Source organism: Acinonyx jubatus, chromosome C1 (genome assembly GCF_027475565.1).
Source record: "Acinonyx jubatus isolate Ajub_Pintada_27869175 chromosome C1, VMU_Ajub_asm_v1.0, whole genome shotgun sequence".
Lineage (NCBI taxonomy): Eukaryota > Metazoa > Chordata > Mammalia > Carnivora > Felidae > Acinonyx > Acinonyx jubatus.
The window spans coordinates 98,875,810-98,898,710 of record NC_069381.1 but is presented as its reverse complement, the minus strand read 5'-3'; the positions used below and the strand labels follow the sequence as shown (position 1 = coordinate 98,898,710).

General features: G+C 36.3%; 1 protein-coding gene across 4 annotated transcripts in view; it reads right to left on the bottom strand.

The window, feature by feature from the left end:
- Nucleotides 1-22,901, bottom strand: part of MAN1A2 (mannosidase alpha class 1A member 2) — a 176,080-nt gene that overhangs the window by 88,448 nt on the left and 64,731 nt on the right. For all 4 annotated transcript variants that reach the window (XM_027058270.2, XM_015076677.3, XM_053214669.1 and 1 more), the window contains exon 6: nucleotides 7,904-7,998. In XM_027058270.2, the coding sequence (XP_026914071.1) occupies nucleotides 7,904-7,998 (95 nt within the window). The remainder of the gene's footprint in view (nucleotides 1-7,903; nucleotides 7,999-22,901) is intronic.

Below are 22,901 nucleotides of genomic sequence, written 5' to 3'. Positions count from 1 at the left end.
ATGTTTTTGAAGGGTAGAAAAACTCACCAATTAAAAATTTTACATACACTAAAAATAAAATCCTTTAAGAATAAAAAACTTTTTTATAAAACACTTTTCAAACAAAGAAATTCAAGTGAGAATTCAAGCCTACAAATGAGCATTACAAGAAATACTAAGGTTCTTCAGGCTGAAATGAAGTGGTACCAGATTAAAGAAAGGTCAGATCTTCAGAGAGAAATAAAGAGTACTAGATATAGTAACTGGGTAAATACTAGAATATCATTCTCCTCAATTCTATAAAGTAAATAGGTCTGTTTAAACTAATATTTTAATAATGCGTTTTGAGATTTAGAGTGTATTAAATGCAATTCATTTCACAACTATGGCATATAAAGGATGGGAGGGAGGAGATGAATGGAAAAGTAGGGTTGAAATGTTACTATACATAAGTAGTACAATATTAACTCTGTTAAATGAAAAATTAATTTTGTACCCCATGATTTTATAGCAACCACCCCCAAAATATAATAAATTAGTTAAATAAAAGCACTAATAAAGTAAAGCAGAATTCTACAACATTTGTCAATTCAAAAGATGTTAGGACAAAGGAAATGAAGGAAGGAAAAACAGAACTTACACCAAAAACCATAAAATAATTAGTAATAAATCTAACCAAAGAGGTGAAAAATCTATACACTGAAAACTATAGAAAGCTTTTGAAGAACTATAGAAAGAAATTGAAGAAGACACAAAAAAAATGGAAAATTATTCCATGCTCCTGGATAGGAAGAACAAATATTGTTAAAATGTCAATACTACCCAAAGCAATCTACATATTCAAAGCAATACCTATCAAAATAACACCAGTATTCTTCACAGAGCTAGAACAAACAATCCTAAAACGTGTATGGAACCAGAAAAGACCCTGAATAACCAAAGCAATCTTGAAAAAGAAAACCAAAGCAGGAGGCATCACAATCCTGGACGTTAAGCTGTATTACAAAGCTGTAATCATCAAGACAGTATGGTACTGGCACAAGAACAGACACTCAGATCAACGGAATAGAACAGAGAACCGAGAAATGGACCCGTAAACATACGGCCAACTAATCTTTGACAAAGCAGGAAAAAATAGCCAATGGAATAAAGACAGTTTCTTCAGCAAGTGGTGCTGGGAAAACTGTTCAGCGACATGCAGAAAAATGAACCTAGACCACTTTCTTACACCATACACAAAAATAAACTCAAAATGGATGAAAGACCTAAATGTAAGACAGGAAGCCACCAAAATCCTCCAGGAGAAAGCAGGCAAAAAAATCTCTTTGATCTTGGCTGCAGCAACTTCTTACTCAACATGTCTCCAGACGCAAGGGAAACAAAAGCAAACATGAACTATTGGGACCTCATCAAAATCAAAAGCTTCTGCACAGCGAAGAATGAAACTATCAGCAAAACTAAAAGGCAACCGACGGAATGGGAGACGATATTTGCAAACGACATATCAGATAAAGGGTTAGTATCCAATATCTATAAAGAACTTACCCAACTCAACACCCAAAAAACAAATAATCCAGTGAAGAAATGGGCAAAAGACATGAATAGACACTTCTCCAAAGAAGACATCCAGATGGCCAACTGACACATGAAAAAATGCTCAACACCACTCATCATCAGGGAAATAGAAATCAAAACCACAATGAGATACCACCTCACACCTGTCAGAATGGCTAACATTAACAACTCAGGCAACAAGAGATGTTGGCGAGGATGCGGAGAAAGAGGATCTCTTTTGCACTGTTGGTGGGAATGCAAACTGGTGCAACCACTCTGGAAAACAGTATGGAGGTTCCTCAAATAATTAAAAATAGAATTACCCTACGACCCAGCAATTACACTACTAGGTATTTATCCAAGGGATACAGGTATTCTGTTTCAAAGGGGCACATGCACCCCAATTGATAGCAGCACTATCAACAATAGCCAAAGTATGCAAAGAGCCCAAATGTCCATCGATGGATAAATGGATAAAGATGTGGTGTGTGTGTGTATGTGTGTATGTGAAATAGATAATTCCACAATCACAGTTGGAAACAGTTTAATACTTCGTGTGTGTGTGTGTGTATACATATATACATACATACACATATATACATGCATACACACATACATACATATATACACATACATACACACATACATATATACATATATACACATATATGTATACATATATACATATACACATGCATATACACATACATATATACATATATACACATATATGTATATATACACATACACGCATACATATATACATACACACATGTATATATATGCATACACACACATACACATATGTATATATGTGTGTATATATATGTATACACACACACACAATGGAGTATTACTCGGCAATCAAAAAGAATGAAATCTTGCCATTTGCAACTACGTGGATGGAAATAGAGGGTATTATGTTAAGCGAAAATAGTCAGAGAAAGACAAGTATCATATGACTTCACTCAAATGAGGACTTTAAGACACGGAACAGATGAAATCAAGGGAAGGGAAAAATAATATGAAAACAGGGAGGGGGACAAAACAGAAGAGACTCTTAAATATGGAGAACAAACAGAGGGTTGCTGGAGGGGTTGTGGGAAGGGAGATGGGCTAAATGGGTAAGGGGCATTAAAGAATCTACTGCTGATATCACTGTTGCACTACATGCCAACTAACTTGGATGTAAATTTAAAAAATAAAATAAAATAAATAAATAAAACAGAACTTAAATCAGACTGCAGCAATAATTATATTTCATGTTAATTGATTAGAAGGCAGTTATTTTCATACCGGCAAAGTCCAACTACATGCTGTCTTCAAAAGAACTAAAATTATAATATGGTTAGGCTGAAAGTAAAAAGAATACATCAGGAAAGTAGTAAGCATAAGAAAGGTGGAGTAGCTAGATTAACATCTGATAAAACAAACTTCCAAGCAAAAATATTACCAGACATGAAGAGGAGCACATCATAATGATAAAAGGGTAAAGTCATCAGAAACACAAATCATAAACATGTAATACCTAATAGTAAATCTTCAAAATACAGGAGACAAAAATCTGACAGAAATAGAGTGAAGTAGATAATTCCATAATCACAGTTGGAAATAGTTTAATACTTCATCTCAGCAACTCATAAAAGAAGTATACCATTAATTAACTTAAGTTAATTAAAAATCCAGAAAGACATAGATAATCTAAATAACACCACCAAGTAGCTTAACCTAACATAGAACATTACCCCAACAACTGCAGAATACAGATTCAAGTGTATTTACCAACAAAAACCATATGCTGAGCCACAAACAAGACACAATACATTTGAAGAGATTGAAATTATACCGAATATCTTCACTGATCACAATTAAATTAGAAATCAAAACAATAAGGTATCTAAGAAACCTCCTTGATTCTAAAATTTGGCAAATTAAACAACACAATCGGAATAACTGATTTGCAGGAAAATACAGATGCTGGCGAGGATGTGGAGAAATGGGAACCCTCTTGCACTGTTGGTGGGAATGCAGACTGGTGCAGGCACTCTGGGAAACAGTGTGGAGGTTCCTCAGAAAATTAAAAATAGAACTACCCTACAACCCAGCAATAGCACTACTAGGAATTTACCCAAGGGATACAGGAGTGCTGATGCATAGGGGCACATGTACCCCAATGTTTATAGCAGCACTTTCAACAATAGCCAAATTATGGAAAGAGCCCAAATGTCCACCAATTGATAAATGGATAAATATGTGGTTTATATATACAATGGAATACTACTTGGCAACGAGAAAGAATGAAATCCTGCCATTTGCAGCAACGTGGATGGAACTGGAAGGTATTATACTAATTGAAATAAATCAGAGAAAGATAGTATTTGATGTTTTCACTCATATGTGGATCTTGAGAAACTTATCAGAAGACAAGGGGGTAAGGGAAGGAGAAAAAATAGTTATAAACAGAGAGGGAGAGAGGCAAACCATAAGAGACTCTTAAATACAGAGAAAAAACTGAGGGTGGATGGGGGTGGGGGAGAGGGGGAAATGGGAGATGGGAATGGAGGCGGGCACTTGGGATGACCACTGGGTGTTGTATGTAAGCCAATTTGACAATCAATTATATTTTTAAAAAAGAAATAACTGATTTGTCATAGAGGATATTCTAAGGAAAATTATAAAATACTTTTAACTGAAAAATGAAAAAAAAATTAAAATTTCTGGGATGAAATTTACAGCTTTAAAATTCTTATAAAAATAAACAAATAAATAAAATTCTTACAGAAAAAAATGCTTATTAGGGAAAAAAGAGGTAAAAATCAAAGACCTAGAGTTCCAATGTAAAAGCTTTAAAAAGAACTAAGTAAGTACAGAAGAGGAAAAAAAATTGAAATCAATGAGACAGAAAACATAAATCATAGAATTAATGTTACTAAATGCAGTTAAAGACAAAAGTCAGTTCTTTGAAAAGATTAATAAAACTGATAAATGCCTACCAGGATTGATAAAAGGAGAAAACAAATTACCAGTATCAAGACTGAAAGAGGGGTTATCACTATAAAGCCTAGAAACATGAAAGGCCTAAGAAAGTAACATGTACAACTGCACACCAAAATCTTTGATAACTTCCATGAAATGGATAAATTCCTTATGAATACTATTAATACTGACACAAAATGAAAATAAAATCTGAATATCCATATATACATTTTTATCACATATATATGTTGAATATACATGTATGAAATATGTATGTATGTACATACATACATACATATAGTTGAATATGTTATTAAAATCTTCCCACAAGAAAACTTCTAGCCCAGATGGTTGTGTAGGTGAATCTATCAAATATTTAAGGAAGAAGTAACACCAGTGCTTTCAGAAAACAGAGGAAGAGAGACTATTTCCTACTTCATTTTATGAAACCAGATAACTCTAATACCAAACACAGCTATACATTAAAGAAGATAATATATTATGGCCAAGGACTATCCCAGGAATTCAAAGTTGGTTGAACATTTGAAAATCTAACAATAATTTACCATATTAACAGAATAAAGGTGAAAAATGTTATGATCATCACAGATGAAGAAAAAGAGTCATCTGGCATTTCTCAACATCCACTCATGATAAAAACTCTAAGTAAAATAGGGAGAGAAGGAATTTCCTCAACCTGACAAAGGCAATTGATAAGAAATCTGCAGCTATAACTATACGTGATGAAATTTTTTTTAAAAAGCAGTATCATAAAAACCTTTACTAGAAATCTAGAAGACATAAAAAATATAGGAGACAATCTTTTTAACAAAAACTGTAAACCCAAATGTTACAGAAGACATACTTGAATATATAAAAATTTAAAACTTATGAATAAAAAATTATAAATAAAGCAAAAAAAGCAAGTCTAAATGTCCAATAAATTTATGAAAATGATGCTCAAGTTCACTAGTCAGAAAACAAATGAAAATAACAATGAGTAACACTTTATAGCCATCAGTCTATCAAAAATTAAGCAGAACTTACACCTGCAGACATTTAGGTACTCTCACACATTGTAGGTAGAAATATGATGAAACTATAGTCTTTTTGGAAAACATTTTGGGAGTAACTATTAAATGTAAAATGCATATACCCTTTGATCCAGCAATCCTACATTTGAGAATCTGTCCCACATACAGCCATGGGGTGCCTAGATGGCTCAATCAGTTAAGCGTCCGACTCTTGATTTTGGCCCCAGTCAGGATCTTGTGGTTGCGAGTTCGAGCTCCGCGTAGAGCTTCGCTGGCAGTGCGGAGCCTGCTTGGGATTCTCTGTCTCCTGTCCCCCTCTCTCACTCTGCCCCTTCCCTGTTTGTGCTCTCTCTCTCTCAAAAATAAATCAATAAGCTTAAAAAAAAAAAAAAAAAGACACACAGCCTCTGATCCAGCAATCATATTCTTGAGAATCATTTTCAGAGAAAAATTCTCACTACAAGAGGACATATATAATAGGATACTATTGTTAAAAATGTTTATGGTAGCAAAATAATGGAAACAAATACCATTGATAAGGCAATGATTGAATAAATTATGGTACAACCTATGTATAGCATTGTAACCAATGTATTTTAGGTTACACTAAATACGTTTCACTAAGTAGTCATCAGGAAGACTGACTTAGAGCTTTATCAGATGATCTGGAAGAGTATTTCCCTGAGATACTGTTGAGTGAGAAAAATGAGAGGCACAAAAGCAAGCATCCAAAAAACCACACAAAATTTTTAAACTTGCCCCAGAGCCTGTACCATACTGTAGAAGGTAAACATGTGGGGCTAACATAGGTTGGTTTTCAGGCAGCAAGAGAGGAGGAAAGCCTATGTGTGGGACACGTGCAGAGCTCAACCAAAAGAAAAAGAAAAAGAAAAAGCTTTAAAAAAATAGGTAAATAATTAGTTATGATCTAAACTCAAATAAAATGTGGATTTGTGTGAATATACACAGAGAAAGTAAGTGAAAATTAAACTTATAAAATGTTCAAGACAATGATCGTTGAATGCCTTCCCACTTTCAGCTCGATCTGAGTTTGAGGTTTTGTGATTTAAGAAAAAAGTCCTGCAGTCTTTCTTCGCTTTCTTCAACTCATAATTAAATTTTAAATTAATAATAATTCTTATTATTTAGGAAAGTTATAGGATTCTGACAATGGTACTGACGGAAACCTCAGAAAATCTGTCTTAAAAATAAGGAATGAGAACAGATGTAGTACGTCGTTTGGCTATCTCCTTTTGTGTAGGTCACTGTGGAACTCCAGCCAAATTATCCCCCTCACAAGGAGGTAATTTATATTATAGATAGAGCATGAAATGAGAGAACAGTGAAGTTAAATTTAATGTTCAGCATTAAATGCTAATTTCTCAATGGAAATCTAAACTCTACACAGCTCTCCATTATAAAGAAATAATTAAAATAGATCACTTTTTTCAAATAAAGTTGTTACAGAATCATGATTCCAGAAAAATAAGTGTTCCCAACCTTCATTCTAAAGGGCCTGGCAGCAAGAACAAGAGTCAAATTTTCACGTAATTTCCAAGCTCCAACATTGAGAGGAATAATAAATTTCATTTGGAGAAAAACGTACACAGTAAAAATTTCAGTCAGCATAAATTATTTCAATGCAAGTTAGATATACTGACATTACCCAATTTTTTTAATTTTAATTATATATCTTTGCATGATTTCTAAAGTTATCAAAATTTTTTCTTTCATCTATTTCTAAGTGAAACCAGTGTTTTCTATCAGAATGGAACATACTGGAAAGAATGTTGAAGAGTTCACTTTAAACTTCAACAGTACAAACACCATAATAAGAATCCTAGGGTCAACATCATGAATTATTTTCTCCCTGATCATTCAATAATAGGAAGGCCTAGTTTTAAGGCACATTTGTGTTCCATTATGACTTAGAAGGTCAACAGGTGGTACACAAAAAATTAAAGAGGCAAAGCACTTTGAATCCATTACAACACGAAATGGAAAAGAATAAGCAAATAAAAGAAACATAGAGGTAAGGAAGAGAAATTTACACTTAGAGAAGCAAGCAGTAGAAACCGGAATACAGTTAAGGCAGATGAATTGTTCCAAAGTGAAGAACTTTCAAACAAACAAAACAAAAAACCAAAGAATGTTTTAAAGAAATATATTTCTGCATATATGTAGAGAAAAACAAAACAAAAAACCAAAGAATGTTTTAAAGAAATATATTTCTGCATATATGTAGAGAAAAACAATTTAAGTCTTATAAAGTATGGGGAGGGCTGATCATTAGTAATTTCTAACACTAAGTTAATCTAATTCTTTCAGAACAGGAATAACCACATAAAAATAAAATTTACCTTTTCAGATTCACCATTGCCCAAGGAATCCCAGTAGGTGTGTTAAAGGCAGGAAGGAGTTTCTCAGCCAGCTGAACTGCTTTAATCTTGAATATCTGAGATCAAAACAACATAAAGGAACTTTTTATAAAAAAAATTATAGCCACCCATTCATAAATTAAAGCCATTGTCATTTGCTGATCTCTCACAGGTCACATACTACACAGAAGTACAAGGAGAAAAAAGGGCATCTCTTTGGTACCATGAAGCATACAGCAATCAGAGAAAACGTTTGTAAACTGGATACTGAGGAAAGCTGAGTATGTAATGGCCTGAAATTATAATTAACTGAAAGGGAAGGATGTGGTTTTAGTGTTAATATTATCTGTTATTTTCAGCTGTCAAAAGTCTAAGAAATGTCAGGTTATGAAATGTCCATCCGATGGTATACAAGCTTAGCACAAATATTAAAACAAAGATTTGGATAAATGCCCTTGAATTACTGTAAGCATGTTTATGTCTCAACATTTTTCCATCAACATCTATCCACATTATTAAAAAGAAAAGGTCTGAGTTCACATTCCAAGTCTGAGAGTTATAAATGCTTCAACTACTGCTATTTTGGGTATGAAACAATAAACTACACTAGTATCAGTGGTTTCCAAACTTTTAAAATCATGTACTACTACCAAGATATTCAGAGTAAACTTTCTAATATTCTTAGCATATCCAAATGGATATGCCTCTCTATCCCACCTTTGGAGACTGTTGACTTAAAGGCTCCAAAATGAGACTGGGTCACAATAACCTAGTAGGAAAAAAGGCACATTCTCCTATATGCTTCAAGCCTATCTTCTCTCAAATTGATTTCAAACTCATCAGATATTTCAGCTTCCATCCGTCCACTGCAGTCAAATATTTTTGATAAAATATTATTCAACTCTTCAAATAAGGAGTTGAAGGTATGGAACAGATCAAAGTTATATGTTGAGGTTATATTAAACAAAGCACCCCAACATTACTGGGGGTAGAAGATATCAGAGAGAAAAATACACACAAGCTAACAAACAAATATGATGTTAAGATGTTTTTGCAAGGTTCCTTAAATGAGGCAAAACTTCTTAGCAAAACTTGTAATTAGATATTCTCATACATCAACAATTTACCATTTCCTTGAATGCCTACTTTGACATAAAAGTCTCAAGAAAAATGTAACAATTTAAGGTTAGTTTTTGTTTCTAGAGAGAGCATGTGCGTGTGAGTACATGAACTGGGGAGGAGCAGAGGGAGAGAGAGAATCTCGAGCAGGCTCCATGCCCAGTGCAGAGCCCCACACGAGGCTTGATCCCACGACTCTAGGATCATGACCTGAGCCAAAATCAGGAGTTGGACGCTCAACCGACTGAGCCACCCAGGCACCCCAAAGTTAAAGTTTTAACAATTTTCTCATATTCATCTCATATTCAGGAGAGCAAATGTAAACTGGTCCCCTTATGTTAACATTTTTACCTTAATAAAGTCTAGTTACATTATATAGTGAACAGTACTACTTCTGTTTACCATGAGGACAAAGGGACGAAGTTCTTACCTAATGTTAATATCATGGATTTGTTTTTATATTACATCTTTCCTACATACAAAAATTAATGTTTGGGGTGCCTGGGTGGCTCAGTCAGTTGGGTGTCCGACTCTTGATTTCAGCTCAGGTCTATCTCACAGTCATGAGATAGAGCCCCACGTCAGGCACGGGGCCTGCTCAAGATTCTCTCTCTCCCTCTCTCTGCCCCTGCCTGCCCCACTCACGCTCTCTTTCTCACTCTCTCAAAACAAACAAAAAACTAATATTCAAAATGGTAAAATGCTTACAAACATAAACTTTTCTAAACAGAAAGCATTCTCTCCTTTCCCTTCCAGAAGTAAACTTCCAAAAGATATTTTCTAATTTTCAACTAATTGGAGCCATCAATAGCAGATAACATACATAGTAACCAGTTACAGTACACAGCCCCCCAAAACAACACCCCAAAATCACAGAGAAAAATTTCCTTATATAGTATGCTTATCTCAATATATTCACAAACATACAAACTCTTTAATGATAAATAAATTATAGCCCTACATTTCTCATTTTCACAAATATTTTGGTAGACAGCAGCAACAGCTAATTTAAAACATACTACTTTTCGGCAATGCAGGCAAGTAATACAAAATCCAGAAAGTGTCAAAGTAAAAAATAAGTCTCTTTTCCAGTCCGATTTCTCCACTACACAGTTCCTTCTACAATGCAGGCAGCTATCAGCTTCTTAAATGTCTAGTAAATACCTTGCACTAAATCAGTTCCATTGTATACATGGTTCCTAGCCTTGTCACATCAAATCCTCATTTTCTGACTTTCGCAGAAACAGAAATGCTATTAACAGTTTACACACACACACACAGAATCTTTGTCTTTGTCTCTCTCTGAAACATGGACTATCATGCACTCTATCCTGAACTTGCATCTTTCACTTTACTGAACCTTGGAGATCTTTCCAAATCAGTCCACAAAGGTCTACCATAACCTTCTCTTTAGTGGCTGCAGAATTTCTCCTTGTATTGATATACTGTAATTTAGTCAGTCCCCTATGTGACAGACATATGTTTCCAAACTATGTGACTAGGTAAGATAAATTCTCAAAGGGGAACCAAAGTATTGATGGGTATATTCGTTTGTAATTTTCATAGTTAATGCCAATTGTCTTCCACACACTTTGCTAATCCATATTCCATCAGTAGCCATTTCCCTGTATTCTTGTTAACACAAAAGTCATCAAAATTTTGATTGCTGCCAATCTCATACAGACAGCTCCCGATTTTACAATTGACAATGAACATCTTACAATTTATCGACTTTACAATGGTGTGAAAGTGATATGCGTTCAGGAGAAACCAACTATAAATTCTGATCTTTCCCAGGCTAGGGGTATGTGGTAGATACTCCCTTGTGATGCTGAGCGTAGGCAGCAAACTGCAGGTCCCAGTCACCCGTGGGGAGGTGAGGGTGAACAACTGATATACTTTCAACCGATCTGACTACACAGCCATTCCGTCTTTTGCTTTCAGTACAACATTCAATAAATTAGAGGAACTACTCAATACTTCATTATAAAAAACTTTATTATAAGGTACATTATGATTTTGCACAACTGTAGGCTAATGCAGGTGTTCTGAACACATTTAAATGCATTTCCAATTTACAGTATTTTCAGTTTTTGATGGGTTTACCAGGACATGACCCCACCGTAAACCAAGGTAGATATGTAGTTGAAAAAGGAGACTCCATTATCATTTTTATTTTCATTTCTTTTATTATGAATGTGATAGATACTCAACACTCATCCAAATCTCCTTTCAAGCACACCTTCAAATACTGCAAAGGGTAGAAAACTACATAATGGCATCAACATTGCCAAGCATCCTTAAATACGCAATATTTGGAATAAAGAAGTAAGTGATCTGAGGCAGTGGCCTTGCAAGCACAGTGGTGAAGGTATCTGGTTCTTCTGGTGGCTCTAAAAGAAGTTTGAATGACTGGTCTCTGTCTTCATAGGGACCCTGTGAGTAATCAAGGCAATGGAATTGGTGCTCAATTAGATACACAGTATGTTTGGGCATTTCTCCTGGCTGCATGGTTCCAAGCTGTATTATAACAAAAATACCTGATGTCATGGCCCTCCCAAAGATTCTGTTAACGAGTCAGTACCCTGTAATAAATCACTAGGTAAAACAGATCCTGTTTTCTGCTATTATGATTCTTGATGGATACAATCATGAGTGCACATCAATTATTTCACATGTTTAAGAGGCTCAACAATATTAAGACTTCTACAACATTTCATTTATTTACAGAAAAACTTTTATGCGTCCAATGTGCATTATGTGAAATCCCCCAGTTATTTTTACCAGAACAAATGGTGGGCAATGGGACAATGCTAAAAGTTCCTAAGAAGACTTAGGACCAGAAGAATTACTCCTGGGTGTGGAAGAACTGGAAGAAATGGGGTTAAACAGATAGAATGTGGCAAGATTACAAACAACCTTAAAACAGAAACAATGAAACTTAAAGTAACACAATTGATAACACAGAACCACTGTAGATTATTGAGAAGGGAGGTGATATTAAATGCATGGGTACTTTTAATTGTTTTTCTTTACTGAATTAAATTAGTAACAGAATATTCTTCTAGCCTGTTTTCAACCTAGCAGAGTGAGAATACAGAAGTGAAGAGTTTAGAATGCCCAAATGACTCCCTAGGCCATTCAGGGTAAAAGTCCTTTAAGAGGCTCTAAATCTTTATAAGCAATGAATCGCTATGACTTCTGTGCCTCACTCTCTCCTTCCTTTCTCTTCCAGCAACCTACTTCAGCCCCACTAACCTTTTTTGTTGTTCTCTGAGAATGCCAGTTATGCTTTTGCTTCGCTGTCTCTCCCTTTGCTATCCCTTTCTAATAAATGCTCTTATAAAAAGATGTTCTCATGGCTCTCTCTTATCTCCTTCAGGTCTCTATACAAATGCTACTTCTGCACACACTCCCTGACGCACATCCAATTTGAAATTAAAACCCCTTCATCCTCTTCCATGCTCTGTTTTTCCCCTTACTGCTTACCAGTAACAGTGCACGTATGTGTAGGTCTACGTGTGCAAACACACACATGCTCTCACATACCTACCCTGTTCATTCCTGTTACCCCCACAAGTAGAATGTAAACCATAGATGGGCAGAAGCGGTTTTATTCACTGTTTTATTCTCAGAACTTAAAAGAGTGCCGAGGCTATAACCAGTACTCAACAAGTGTTGAATGAATCAGTTTAGGAAGCCAAAAAGCACAGAGATTTATAATAAGCAAGTAAACTATCTTCTTTCTCTTCCACACCAACCCAAATCCCCGAAATATCTGAGGCTAACATGGCAAGGTTTTAAGAGCTTAAGATCTTCTACAGAAATGTTGAGATGATGACAATGATGATAATGACAAACACAGATTAAACCCAATCAATTCTCACAACACCCCAGTGAGATAAATACTGTTACTCCCATTTTACAGGTTAGGAAACTGAGGTTTAAAACAAATAATTTAATTTGCCCAAGGTCATACAACTAGGAAGTGGTAAGCCTGAATTTAAGCCTAGGCAGTCCAGCTCCAGAGTCCATGTTCTTGCTTGACTATTCCACTAATTAGAGACACAGATATCTAGATACTGACATCGTGATACAGACACAGAGGAAGACAAAAGGCATTCCCACACCTTGCATTATTTAATCTTACTTTCTGTAGCCAATAATTAAATTCCTCAAAATATTTCACTAATTCATTGCATATCTTTCTGTCCTGTATCTTACATCCTCCGTTTTGAATGACAGTTTGGGCTGATATAAAACCTGAGTTGTCAGTTACTTTATCTTAGTGGTCTAAAGATAATCACTCCAACATCTTCTGGCTTCTCTTGCTATTGAGCACTCTGCTGTCAGCTGTCACCCTTCTGTAAGTAACCAGCCCTTTCTCTTTAGCAGCTTTTCATATTTCCTCCTTATTCTTGGTATCTTTTCCAATATTGACTTTCTATCATTTATCCCATTAAACTCATCTGAAGTTCCCACTAAACATTCTTTGAAACCTCTCACTCTGTATCTCTCTTTTTTAATATCCCTTCTTCTTAATTTCTCTTTTTCTTAATTTCTCTCTTTAATTCATTTTATTTCATTCTGGATGAATTTTCATCATCACCATGAACAGAAACATCCTTAAGGGCTAGATAAGTGTTCCTTAGGACCAAGTGAAAGTTACTACAAAACTGTAGGTTAAGAGGTAGAAACATATTCTCACACACACACACACACACACACACACCTCTCACTCAAAATGAGCCTACAAACAGTATTTCCAAACTCATGATGAAATCCAAGATTTATGCCATTTACAAACTAACAAGTCAGCCTACCACATTTTCATGAATGTCTACAAAATCGTGAGTATCTCTGACTACTGGGTCAGAGGCAGAGAACTGAATATTATTCACAGCAAAGTGTCAGCCAAAGATCTGAGTTTATCTACACTGGCTGTACCTGGCCCACCCTCAGCCCCACCTCAATCTCACAGGTATGATCCAAAGGGTCCCCGATGGATTCCTGCACACACAGTGGACTGTGCTGCAGGGGAAGAACACTGAGCGTGGAGAATGTCTTTTACAGTAAGTGAAAGCAAGCCTACTTGATGAGATTAATTCATGCCTGCAGGCATGGCCCTAATGACCTGGGTAAGAGCAGTCAAGGCCTTGTATTTGTGGTCTTCCTGGCAAAAGTGTGCAGGGACGCTCAGGTGCTACGCTGTTTTGCCTTCCTACCCCTCCACGTCAGCAGCAGTGCTGCCTTCCTGTAGCAGTAGTGAATCCACTCTCTTCCAATGCTTGCAGAACCAGCTTCATCACCCTCAGTCCTCACTGGAGACAGCAGCGGGAGCACCGACCTGCCAGTACACTGTCATCAGAGGTCTGAATTTCAGCTCTGCTTATAAGCCCTTCCCCTTACGGTTTCTAAGATTTAGGAGTTAAAACCTCTTCCCCATATTCCCTCAGCCCTGGTTGCCCTCCTGTAGGAGCCACCTCCATGATACTTTAGAAAATTCTTTTTAATCTTGCACTTACCTAGGTAACTTTATACCTAGTTAACAATTCTGTATATTAAATTCTCTCTGTTCAAATAACTGGCAGTTTCTGCCTCTTATTTGGACCCTGGCTGATAAATATATAAATATTTTGTTATTACTATATTTGCTTATTTTAAAAACCAGGAAGATGAAAATTTCTAAAACTCATATACAGTTCCTGTATTCTGAACCAAATACTTTGATTCATTTCCATCCTTTAAGGACACACAACTGTTAAGTGGTTAGATTTTTATTCTGTCTTTTCCTGCTACTAACATAGTAACACAAGTACCTTTTCAATTTTTACAAAACTGTCTAATTTACTGTATCCTTTTCCTCTCCTCCCACTCACTCCTCATACTATTTCAACATGGCTTCTGCCCCCATCATTTCATTGAAATGGATCTTGCTAACAATTAGCTGTACATTTCAGCATCGATCGCTTAGTCATTATTGACCAGTTCCTCCTTAAAATACTTTCTTCCCTCGTGTTCAGACACCCCACAATCTCCCTGCCTCCTTCACTGAGTCAGACTTCTCATACCTGACCTTTTCATACTGTGTTCCTCCAGGCTTGATTCCAGGTCCCCCTCTCTTCCTAGTCTAAATTGTCTCCCTGAGCAATTTCACATGTGCTTGCTTTCAATTATCAGCTACACAGCCACTGATTCCCAACTTTGTATTTCTCATCAAGACTTCTCCAATGAGCACCAGCCCCATTACATCTGCTTACTACCTATTTCCACTTAAACAGAGCAAACTCCCCTCACACTCGAAATACTTAAAATGAACTGATGATCTTCCTCTCCCAAATTAATGTTCTTAAAATGCTCAATTTCTAGTAACTGTCCCACCATTAGTCTAGTACCAAAACCCTGAAACCAACTCCTCCTCTGCCTCATCCCACCCACAACCCCCACCCCCACCCCTGCCCAATCCTTTGGAATTGCCTCCCAAATCCCTTGAAATCATTTAATCTCTCATCTCTGTAACCCATCGGAGTCCAAGAAGCCATTATTTCTTGCCCCCAAATACCACAATGGTTAATTAACTGGAGGGACAGAACACACACACACACACACACACACGCACGCACGGTAAGCTCTAACTATTGGTCTGTAACTTACTTTTGTCATTTAATACATCAAGCATATTTTTCCTAGATAAAATACATCAAACTTACGTACACAGTTGTATAGTATTCTATAATATTCTATAGTAAGTATTCTATAGTAAGAGATGTATTAATTTATTTAACCATTCCCCTCTAGATGAATCAGGTCTGTTCAAACACTGGCTACTAAAAACACTACTGCAATAAAATATCCTGCTAAGTATTTCTTAAGCATCCACATTGTTACTTTTAGGTAATATATCCCTAGAAGTGGGATCCCCTGTCAAAGAGAATTTTATATCTTAAATGTTTACTGGACACCACCAAATTATTTTCCAAAAAGTTTGGATCATTTATATTCCCTCCAAAAGCTTATCACACATTTGTTAAAATTTAAACCATACACTTGAGAAACTTAACAAAAGTCCATGGGGAAGGAAAGGGGAAAAAATAGTTACAAACAGAGATGGGGGGGGGAGGAGGCAAACCAACAAGAGATTCTTAAACAAAGAGAACAAACTGAGGGTAGATGGGGGATGGGGAAGATGGGGAAGAGGGGAAAATGGATGATGGGCATTGAGGAGGGCACTTGTTGGGATGAGCACTGGGTGTTTATATGTAAGCCAATTTGACAATAAATTATATTTAAAAAAATTTAAACTATACCTTTAATTACATCCATACAATTAAAGTGAGTGCATTTCCTTATAGGTAAATGAGCTACTTAAAATAAATAAAATAATCTTTGAGCTGGTCCTTGAAGTTCTTTACCAGGCAGAGAATGTGGAAGGGTTAGAGTCCATCTTACACATAAAATTATGGTAGAGGTCTATAAACACATAGGAAATAAAACAATGTGGTCTAAACACGTAGTTTCATGTACGCAGAATTTTGAGCTTCTCCTCCGTGGCTCCTTCCTGCCCTGGATTTCACTCCTAGATTTCTAGCTCCCGGGGTAGCTAGCTCCAAACTCTGTCTTCTGATTTGACAAACCAATAACCATAATCATGACATCCACTACGATGGGTATTGGCATAACATTAAACATGTAAGAATGTGTACAGCTATGTAGATGAACTCACACCTTTAAGAGGAAAATGTTAGTGTATTTTGAAAAGGTTAGCTGGGGCAGCAAAGCTTAGTGGAATGTTTTGCCCAATTACCAGCATGTCTATAGAGAAGGAAGAGGTCAAATTTTCCATGGAAATAGCAGCAATTCCTGGAGGAATATCAGGTTTTCCAAAAATAAAATGAGAATTAGTGCAGTAAAAACAGAGATGACTAATATTTAAACCAGGAAATATCTGGGTCAAAAAGGGCTATTCTATTTGCTTAGAAAGTCTCCTTGAGCTTATTCAGAAACACTCCTAAACTATAGGCAACAGACTACATTTGTGTTTTAGTGAAGATAGATTTTGTTGTTGTTGTTTACTTTCTTTTTATTATCTGTAAAACATGGATTAAACTCCACATAACCATTTCTCTATTCTATCTGACAGATTTCAGATGCAGTTATCCACATAAATTATGTTATTATCTTACTAAGGGAGGGATACCACTTTGATAACCATTAAAAAAATGAGAAGAGACAATCCTGTAAAAGAAATGTCATATATTAGAGGCTAACATCAAGTAAACATAATAAATCATCAAGATTTTTTTTAAGTTGTGAATACTTAATATAAATAGCCTTGCTCTGAGAAATAAAATGATAAATTTTCACATTTATTATATTAATAAATCAAAAGGAGAGAGGAACACTTTGTCAGATGACATGTAACCCTTATTTGGTTCCCTGTACCAGAAAACAGAACGCATGTCAATGTTCTTTATTCTAGTTACAGACTACCTTAACATAAGAGATGCACTTTGCCAAGTTATAAATTAATTTTCTGGCTTATGTAAGATGTAGGAATTTCTTGTACATCCAGTATTACAGTAATGTCATATTCGAATTATTTTTCAACGTTTAATTCATTTTTAGCAGATCTGAAATTTACTATTGCTTTTCCAGAATAGTTATGAATCATAGTTTTCGAGGTAAAATGATCAAGAAGAGAAGTATAAAAAGGTCAGTAAAATTCCACTGTGTGAAAAAGTCAGAAAAGTAAAACATGTTCTCTTTATATGTACCTGAGTAGACTGTGTCCTAAGAAACCGATTTATGACGTCTACCTCAAATAAGTAAAAGGATCCATCACCCCTTAGCAACACAGACTAGTGACCACTTGAGAGAAAGTCAAAGGAGGAAGAAAAGTAAAGCAGGATCTACTGAGTTAGGCACTATGTTAGGCACGGTCACACAACTGAATCCTCGCAACAACTCTCAGGTGAACGCTCTCACGTTTTCATAGATGAAAACAATTAAGTTACAGAGGTAAACAGCTTGCCAAATAGCACGAAAAGGAGGCAGAGTAGGGACTCGAGCCTCTCATCTCCAAAGCTATGTGCTTCTCTCCACTTTGAAATGTTTATTCTGGAAGTCTGATGCATAAAAACAGCAAAAATGAAAATACTGGCAACATCATACACTTTTTCAGCATGTTATTACTGTTTTCCTATGACAGTAACAACCAAACTCTCAACATTTTGCTTCAACTTTCAGACTAGGAACCTAATGTGAAACGGCCAAGGCTGGCACTTCTCTTTCATAAGCTGCTCATAATTAATTTTGAATCATGTGCCTTTTGATACTAAAATGAATCAAGCTTGTCAGCTACACCCCAAAAACTTAGTACATGCTCAGGTAAGCATGGAAATATGGGGGAAAAATGCCCTCCTTTCTCAAAGACATCTTATAATGTCTAATTTGGAAACAAATCTGAAACTGAAGGCATCAAAACAGTTCCATTTTCTTCCTCCTTTCATTATTTAATATTTCAATCCAGAAGCTCCTGAAGCCAGGGGTCTGTGCCCAAAAGGTATGTGTAGGGTGCACACAGCACTGTCCCGGAGAGGGGCTCAGACCAACGTGAGGAAAGGGAAGCCAGCCAAGCAAAGGGGAATAAAATCCTAGAGGGTCCGTGTGAGGAAGATGCACTGAACAAGGTGGCAGGCAGCCTGCTGAGGGCAGCAAAGTGATTTCATACAGCAGGACGAGGCAAGTGGGTTAATATATGAGGAATAATAGTAGGCAGGTTTCACACTATCAGAAAAGAGTGCGAAAAATGAAAAGGCAGAAAGCCAGAATAAACCTTATGGTGTTGCGCTGAAATTAGAGCTATTAGGGTGATTCGTGGCTGCCAATATTTGGAGATCAAAACAGAAAAGAGTATGGACATAAACGTTAGTAAGCAGAGTAACAGCAGCCCACGCCTGGGGGAGGCAGGGCAGGGTCGACAGAGACCCCCTCTGAGGCGCAGGCCTACAGGAAATGCCTAAAGCTGAGGACAGAGCCAGAACATTAACAAAACTTGCCGACTGGGCCCACCCTAAATACAGGGTAATGTTAGAGGAATCTGAAGCTAGCGGTGCACTGTGGCTCATCTCAGCAACGAAAAATCAGAATCTGGTTCCATCCCAGTCTAAACTGACTGAACTCCCGACACTAACAGCACAGGCACGCTGCTCCAGGCATGAATACCATTAACCTCAGTCTCTACTGTCCCACACATGATGTTTGGCATTCAATCAAAAATTATGAAACACCTTACGAAGGCAAGAAAAAATAATCCACTTTATAGAGACAAAGCAAGTGACAAACCAAGCTTGGTGAGGTTAAAACAATCTGAGAATTTAAAGTGACTATGATTACCACATTCAAAGACCTAGTTAGGGGACAAGGTAGCAAGCATGAAGACAAGGAGGACCTGTGGCAGAGAAACAGAAATTATTAAGTCAAATGAAATACCAGAAATAATTTTTTTAATGTTTATTTATATTTGAGAGAGACAGCGTGAGTGAGAGAGGGGTAGAGAGAGATGGAGACAGAATCTGAAGCAGGCTATGTGCACAGCGCCCGACAAGGGGCTTGAACCCACAAACCATTAGATCATGACCTGAGCCGAAGTCAGATGCTTAACCGACTGAGCCACCCAGGCGACCCTCTAGAAATATATATATTTTTTAAATCAAAGTAACAGAGACGCAGAAAGCCTTCAATAGGCTCAAAAGTAGATTCAATGGAGCTGAGAAAAAAAGAAAAAAAATCAGTGTACTTGAAGATAGGTCTATAAAAATTACCCAAACTGGAACACAAGGAATAAAAAAGCAGTGGGTGGGGTAAAAAAGAATACCTATTTCAAGAGCTATGAGACAATCTCAAAGAGTCTGATGAATGTATAATTGGAACTTCAGAAGAGGCAGAAAAACATTTTAAAAGATAATGAATAAGATATCAGACCATGCATCTAAGAAGCTCAGAGAACCTCAAGCAAGATAAATAAGTCCTACTCGCCCCTCCAAAAAAAGAAAAGTAAAATCACTCAGATTCTTCATACACAATAAAATATGAACAGATTATCTTAAAGGCAGCCAAAGCGGGGGAAAAGACACATTACATATAGAGGAACAAAGAATTAAAGCAGACTTCTCATCACAAACTGTGCAAACTCTAAAAGCTAATGCAGTAACATCTTTAAAGTGTTGAAAGGAAAAATAGTCAATCCAAATTCTGTAACACAAAGAAAACGTCTTTCAAAACTGAAGAAATAGACTTCCCAACCAACAGAAACCGAGAGACTGCACAACCAGGAGATGTGCACTGTACAAAAAGTTAAACGAAGCCCTTCACACAAAAGGAATATATACCAGACAGAAAGCTGAACCTACAGAGAAATGAAGACCAACAAAAATGACTGAAAGATTAACAGGCATTTTTTTTTTTATTAGGCAGAAAAAAACAAAAGAGGAATAAGGAACAGATGGGTCAAATGGGATACAACTAACAATGTTACAGATTTTAATGCAACTGTATCTGTAATTATATTGAATCTACATGGTCTAAACAGACAAATTAAAACCAGACTGTCAAAGCTTTCTACAGGAAAACCAACTTTAAATATAAAAACATATAGGGTAAAAGACGTACGATGCACACATTACATAAAATAAAGCCAGAGTGACTGTATCAGTATCAGAGGAACAAGACTTAAGAACAGAGAATGTGACCAAGGATAAAAAGAAAAATTTTTAAATAAAAGGATCAACCAAAAAGACAGAACAATCATAAAATAGGTGTATACCTAAGAATAAGCCTCCAAAATACATAAAGTAAAAACTGGTAGGACTGAAAGGAGAAACAGGCAAACCCATAATTATATTTGGAGGTTTCAAGACTCCTCACCTAGTATTTGACAGACCAAGCAGACACAAAATTAGTAAAATTACAGAAGATCTGAGCAACACTATGAACTGACTTCATTGATTTTTTTTTACCAGAACCACAACAGAATACACATTCTTTTCAAGTACACATTCTTTTTCAAGCAGGCCATATTCTGACCCATATTACCTGCCTACAAAAATTAACTAGAGAAACGGGAACCCTCTTGCACTGTTGGTGGGAATGCAAATTGGTGCAGCCACTCTGGAAAACAGTGTGGAGGTTCCTCAAAAAATTAAAAATAGACCTACCCTATGACCCAGAAGTAGCACTTCTAAGAATTTACCCAAGGGATACAGGAGTACTGATGCATAGGGGCACTTGTACCCCAATGTGTATAGCAGCACTCTCAACAATAGCCAAATTATGGAAAGAGCCTAAATGTCCATCAACTGATGAATGGACAAAAAAATTGTCATTTATATACACAATGGAGTACTACATGGCAACAAGAAAGAATGAAATTTGGCCCTTTGTAGCTACATGGATGGAACTGGAGAGTGTGATGCTAAGTGAAATAAGCCATACAGAGAAAGACAGATACCATATGTTTTCACTCTTATGTGGATCCTGAGAAACTTAACAGAAACCCATGGGGGAGGGGAAGGAAAAAAAAAAAGAGGTTAGAGTGGAAGAGAGCCAAAGCATAAGAGACTCTTAAAAACTGAGAACAAACTGAGAGTTGATGGGGGGTGGGTGATGGGTACTGGGGAGGGCACCTTTTGGGATGAGCACTGGGTGTTGTATGGAAACCAATTTGACAATAAACTTCATATATTGAAAAAAAAAACATAAAAAAAATTAAACTAGAAGTTAAGCTTCCAACTCTTATTCTCAGCTCAGGTCTTGATCTCAGGGTCCTGAGTTCAAGCCCTGTGTTGGGCATTGCACTAAGAGTGAAGCTTACTTAAAATAAACAAACAAAAACAACAAACAAAATAATTGAACTAGAAATGATTGAAAGATATATGGAAACCCTGAAATATTTGAAAATTTTAAATCAGAAAATATTTTGAATTAAAGGAAAATGAAAATATATCAAAATTCAGAGGATGCAGCTAAAGAAGGGCTGAGAAGTGAATTTACGGCATCACTGTTATATATTTATTTATTATTTTTATTTATTTTTTTATTTTTTTCTTTTTGAGAGAGACAGAGCGTGAGCAGGGGAGGGGCAGAGAGAGAGAGGGAGACACACAGTCTGAAGCAGTTCCAGACTCTGAGCTGTCAGCACAGAGCCTGACACGGGGCTCAAACTCACAAACTGTGAGATCATAACCTTAGCCGAAGTTGGATGCTTAACCGACTTAGCCACCCAGGCGCCCCTTATATTTTTTTTAAAAAAGAAAGAAAGGTGTCATATTAATGATCTAAGCTCCAAATCTAAAAAACTGGAAGAAAAAAAGGGAGCAAATAAACCTCAAAGCAAGCAGAAGGAAGTAAACAAGAATGAAAGCAGGTATAAAATTGCATGAAATAGAGAAAAATCAGTAAAACCAAGTTCTTTGAAAAGATCAATAATATTAATACACCTATCTAGACTGACAAAAAGAGGTGAAACAGGAGACACTACTAGCGATCCCACAGATAGGAAAAGGATAATAAGGGAATATTACAAACAACTTTATATCTACTATCTACACAACTGAGAGGAAATAGGCAAATTCCCTGAAATACACAAACTACAAAAACTACTCAAGAAGAAATAACCTGAACAGTACTATATCTACCAAAGAAATAGAATAGTTTTAAAACTTAAGTGAAAAAACAAAAACAAGAAACTCCAACCGCATGGCTTCAGAAGGGTATTTATTTTCCCAAACAAATAAAGGAGAAATAATGTCAACTATACACTAACTTCTCCAGAAGAAGAAGAAAAGAGGAAACACTTCCCAAC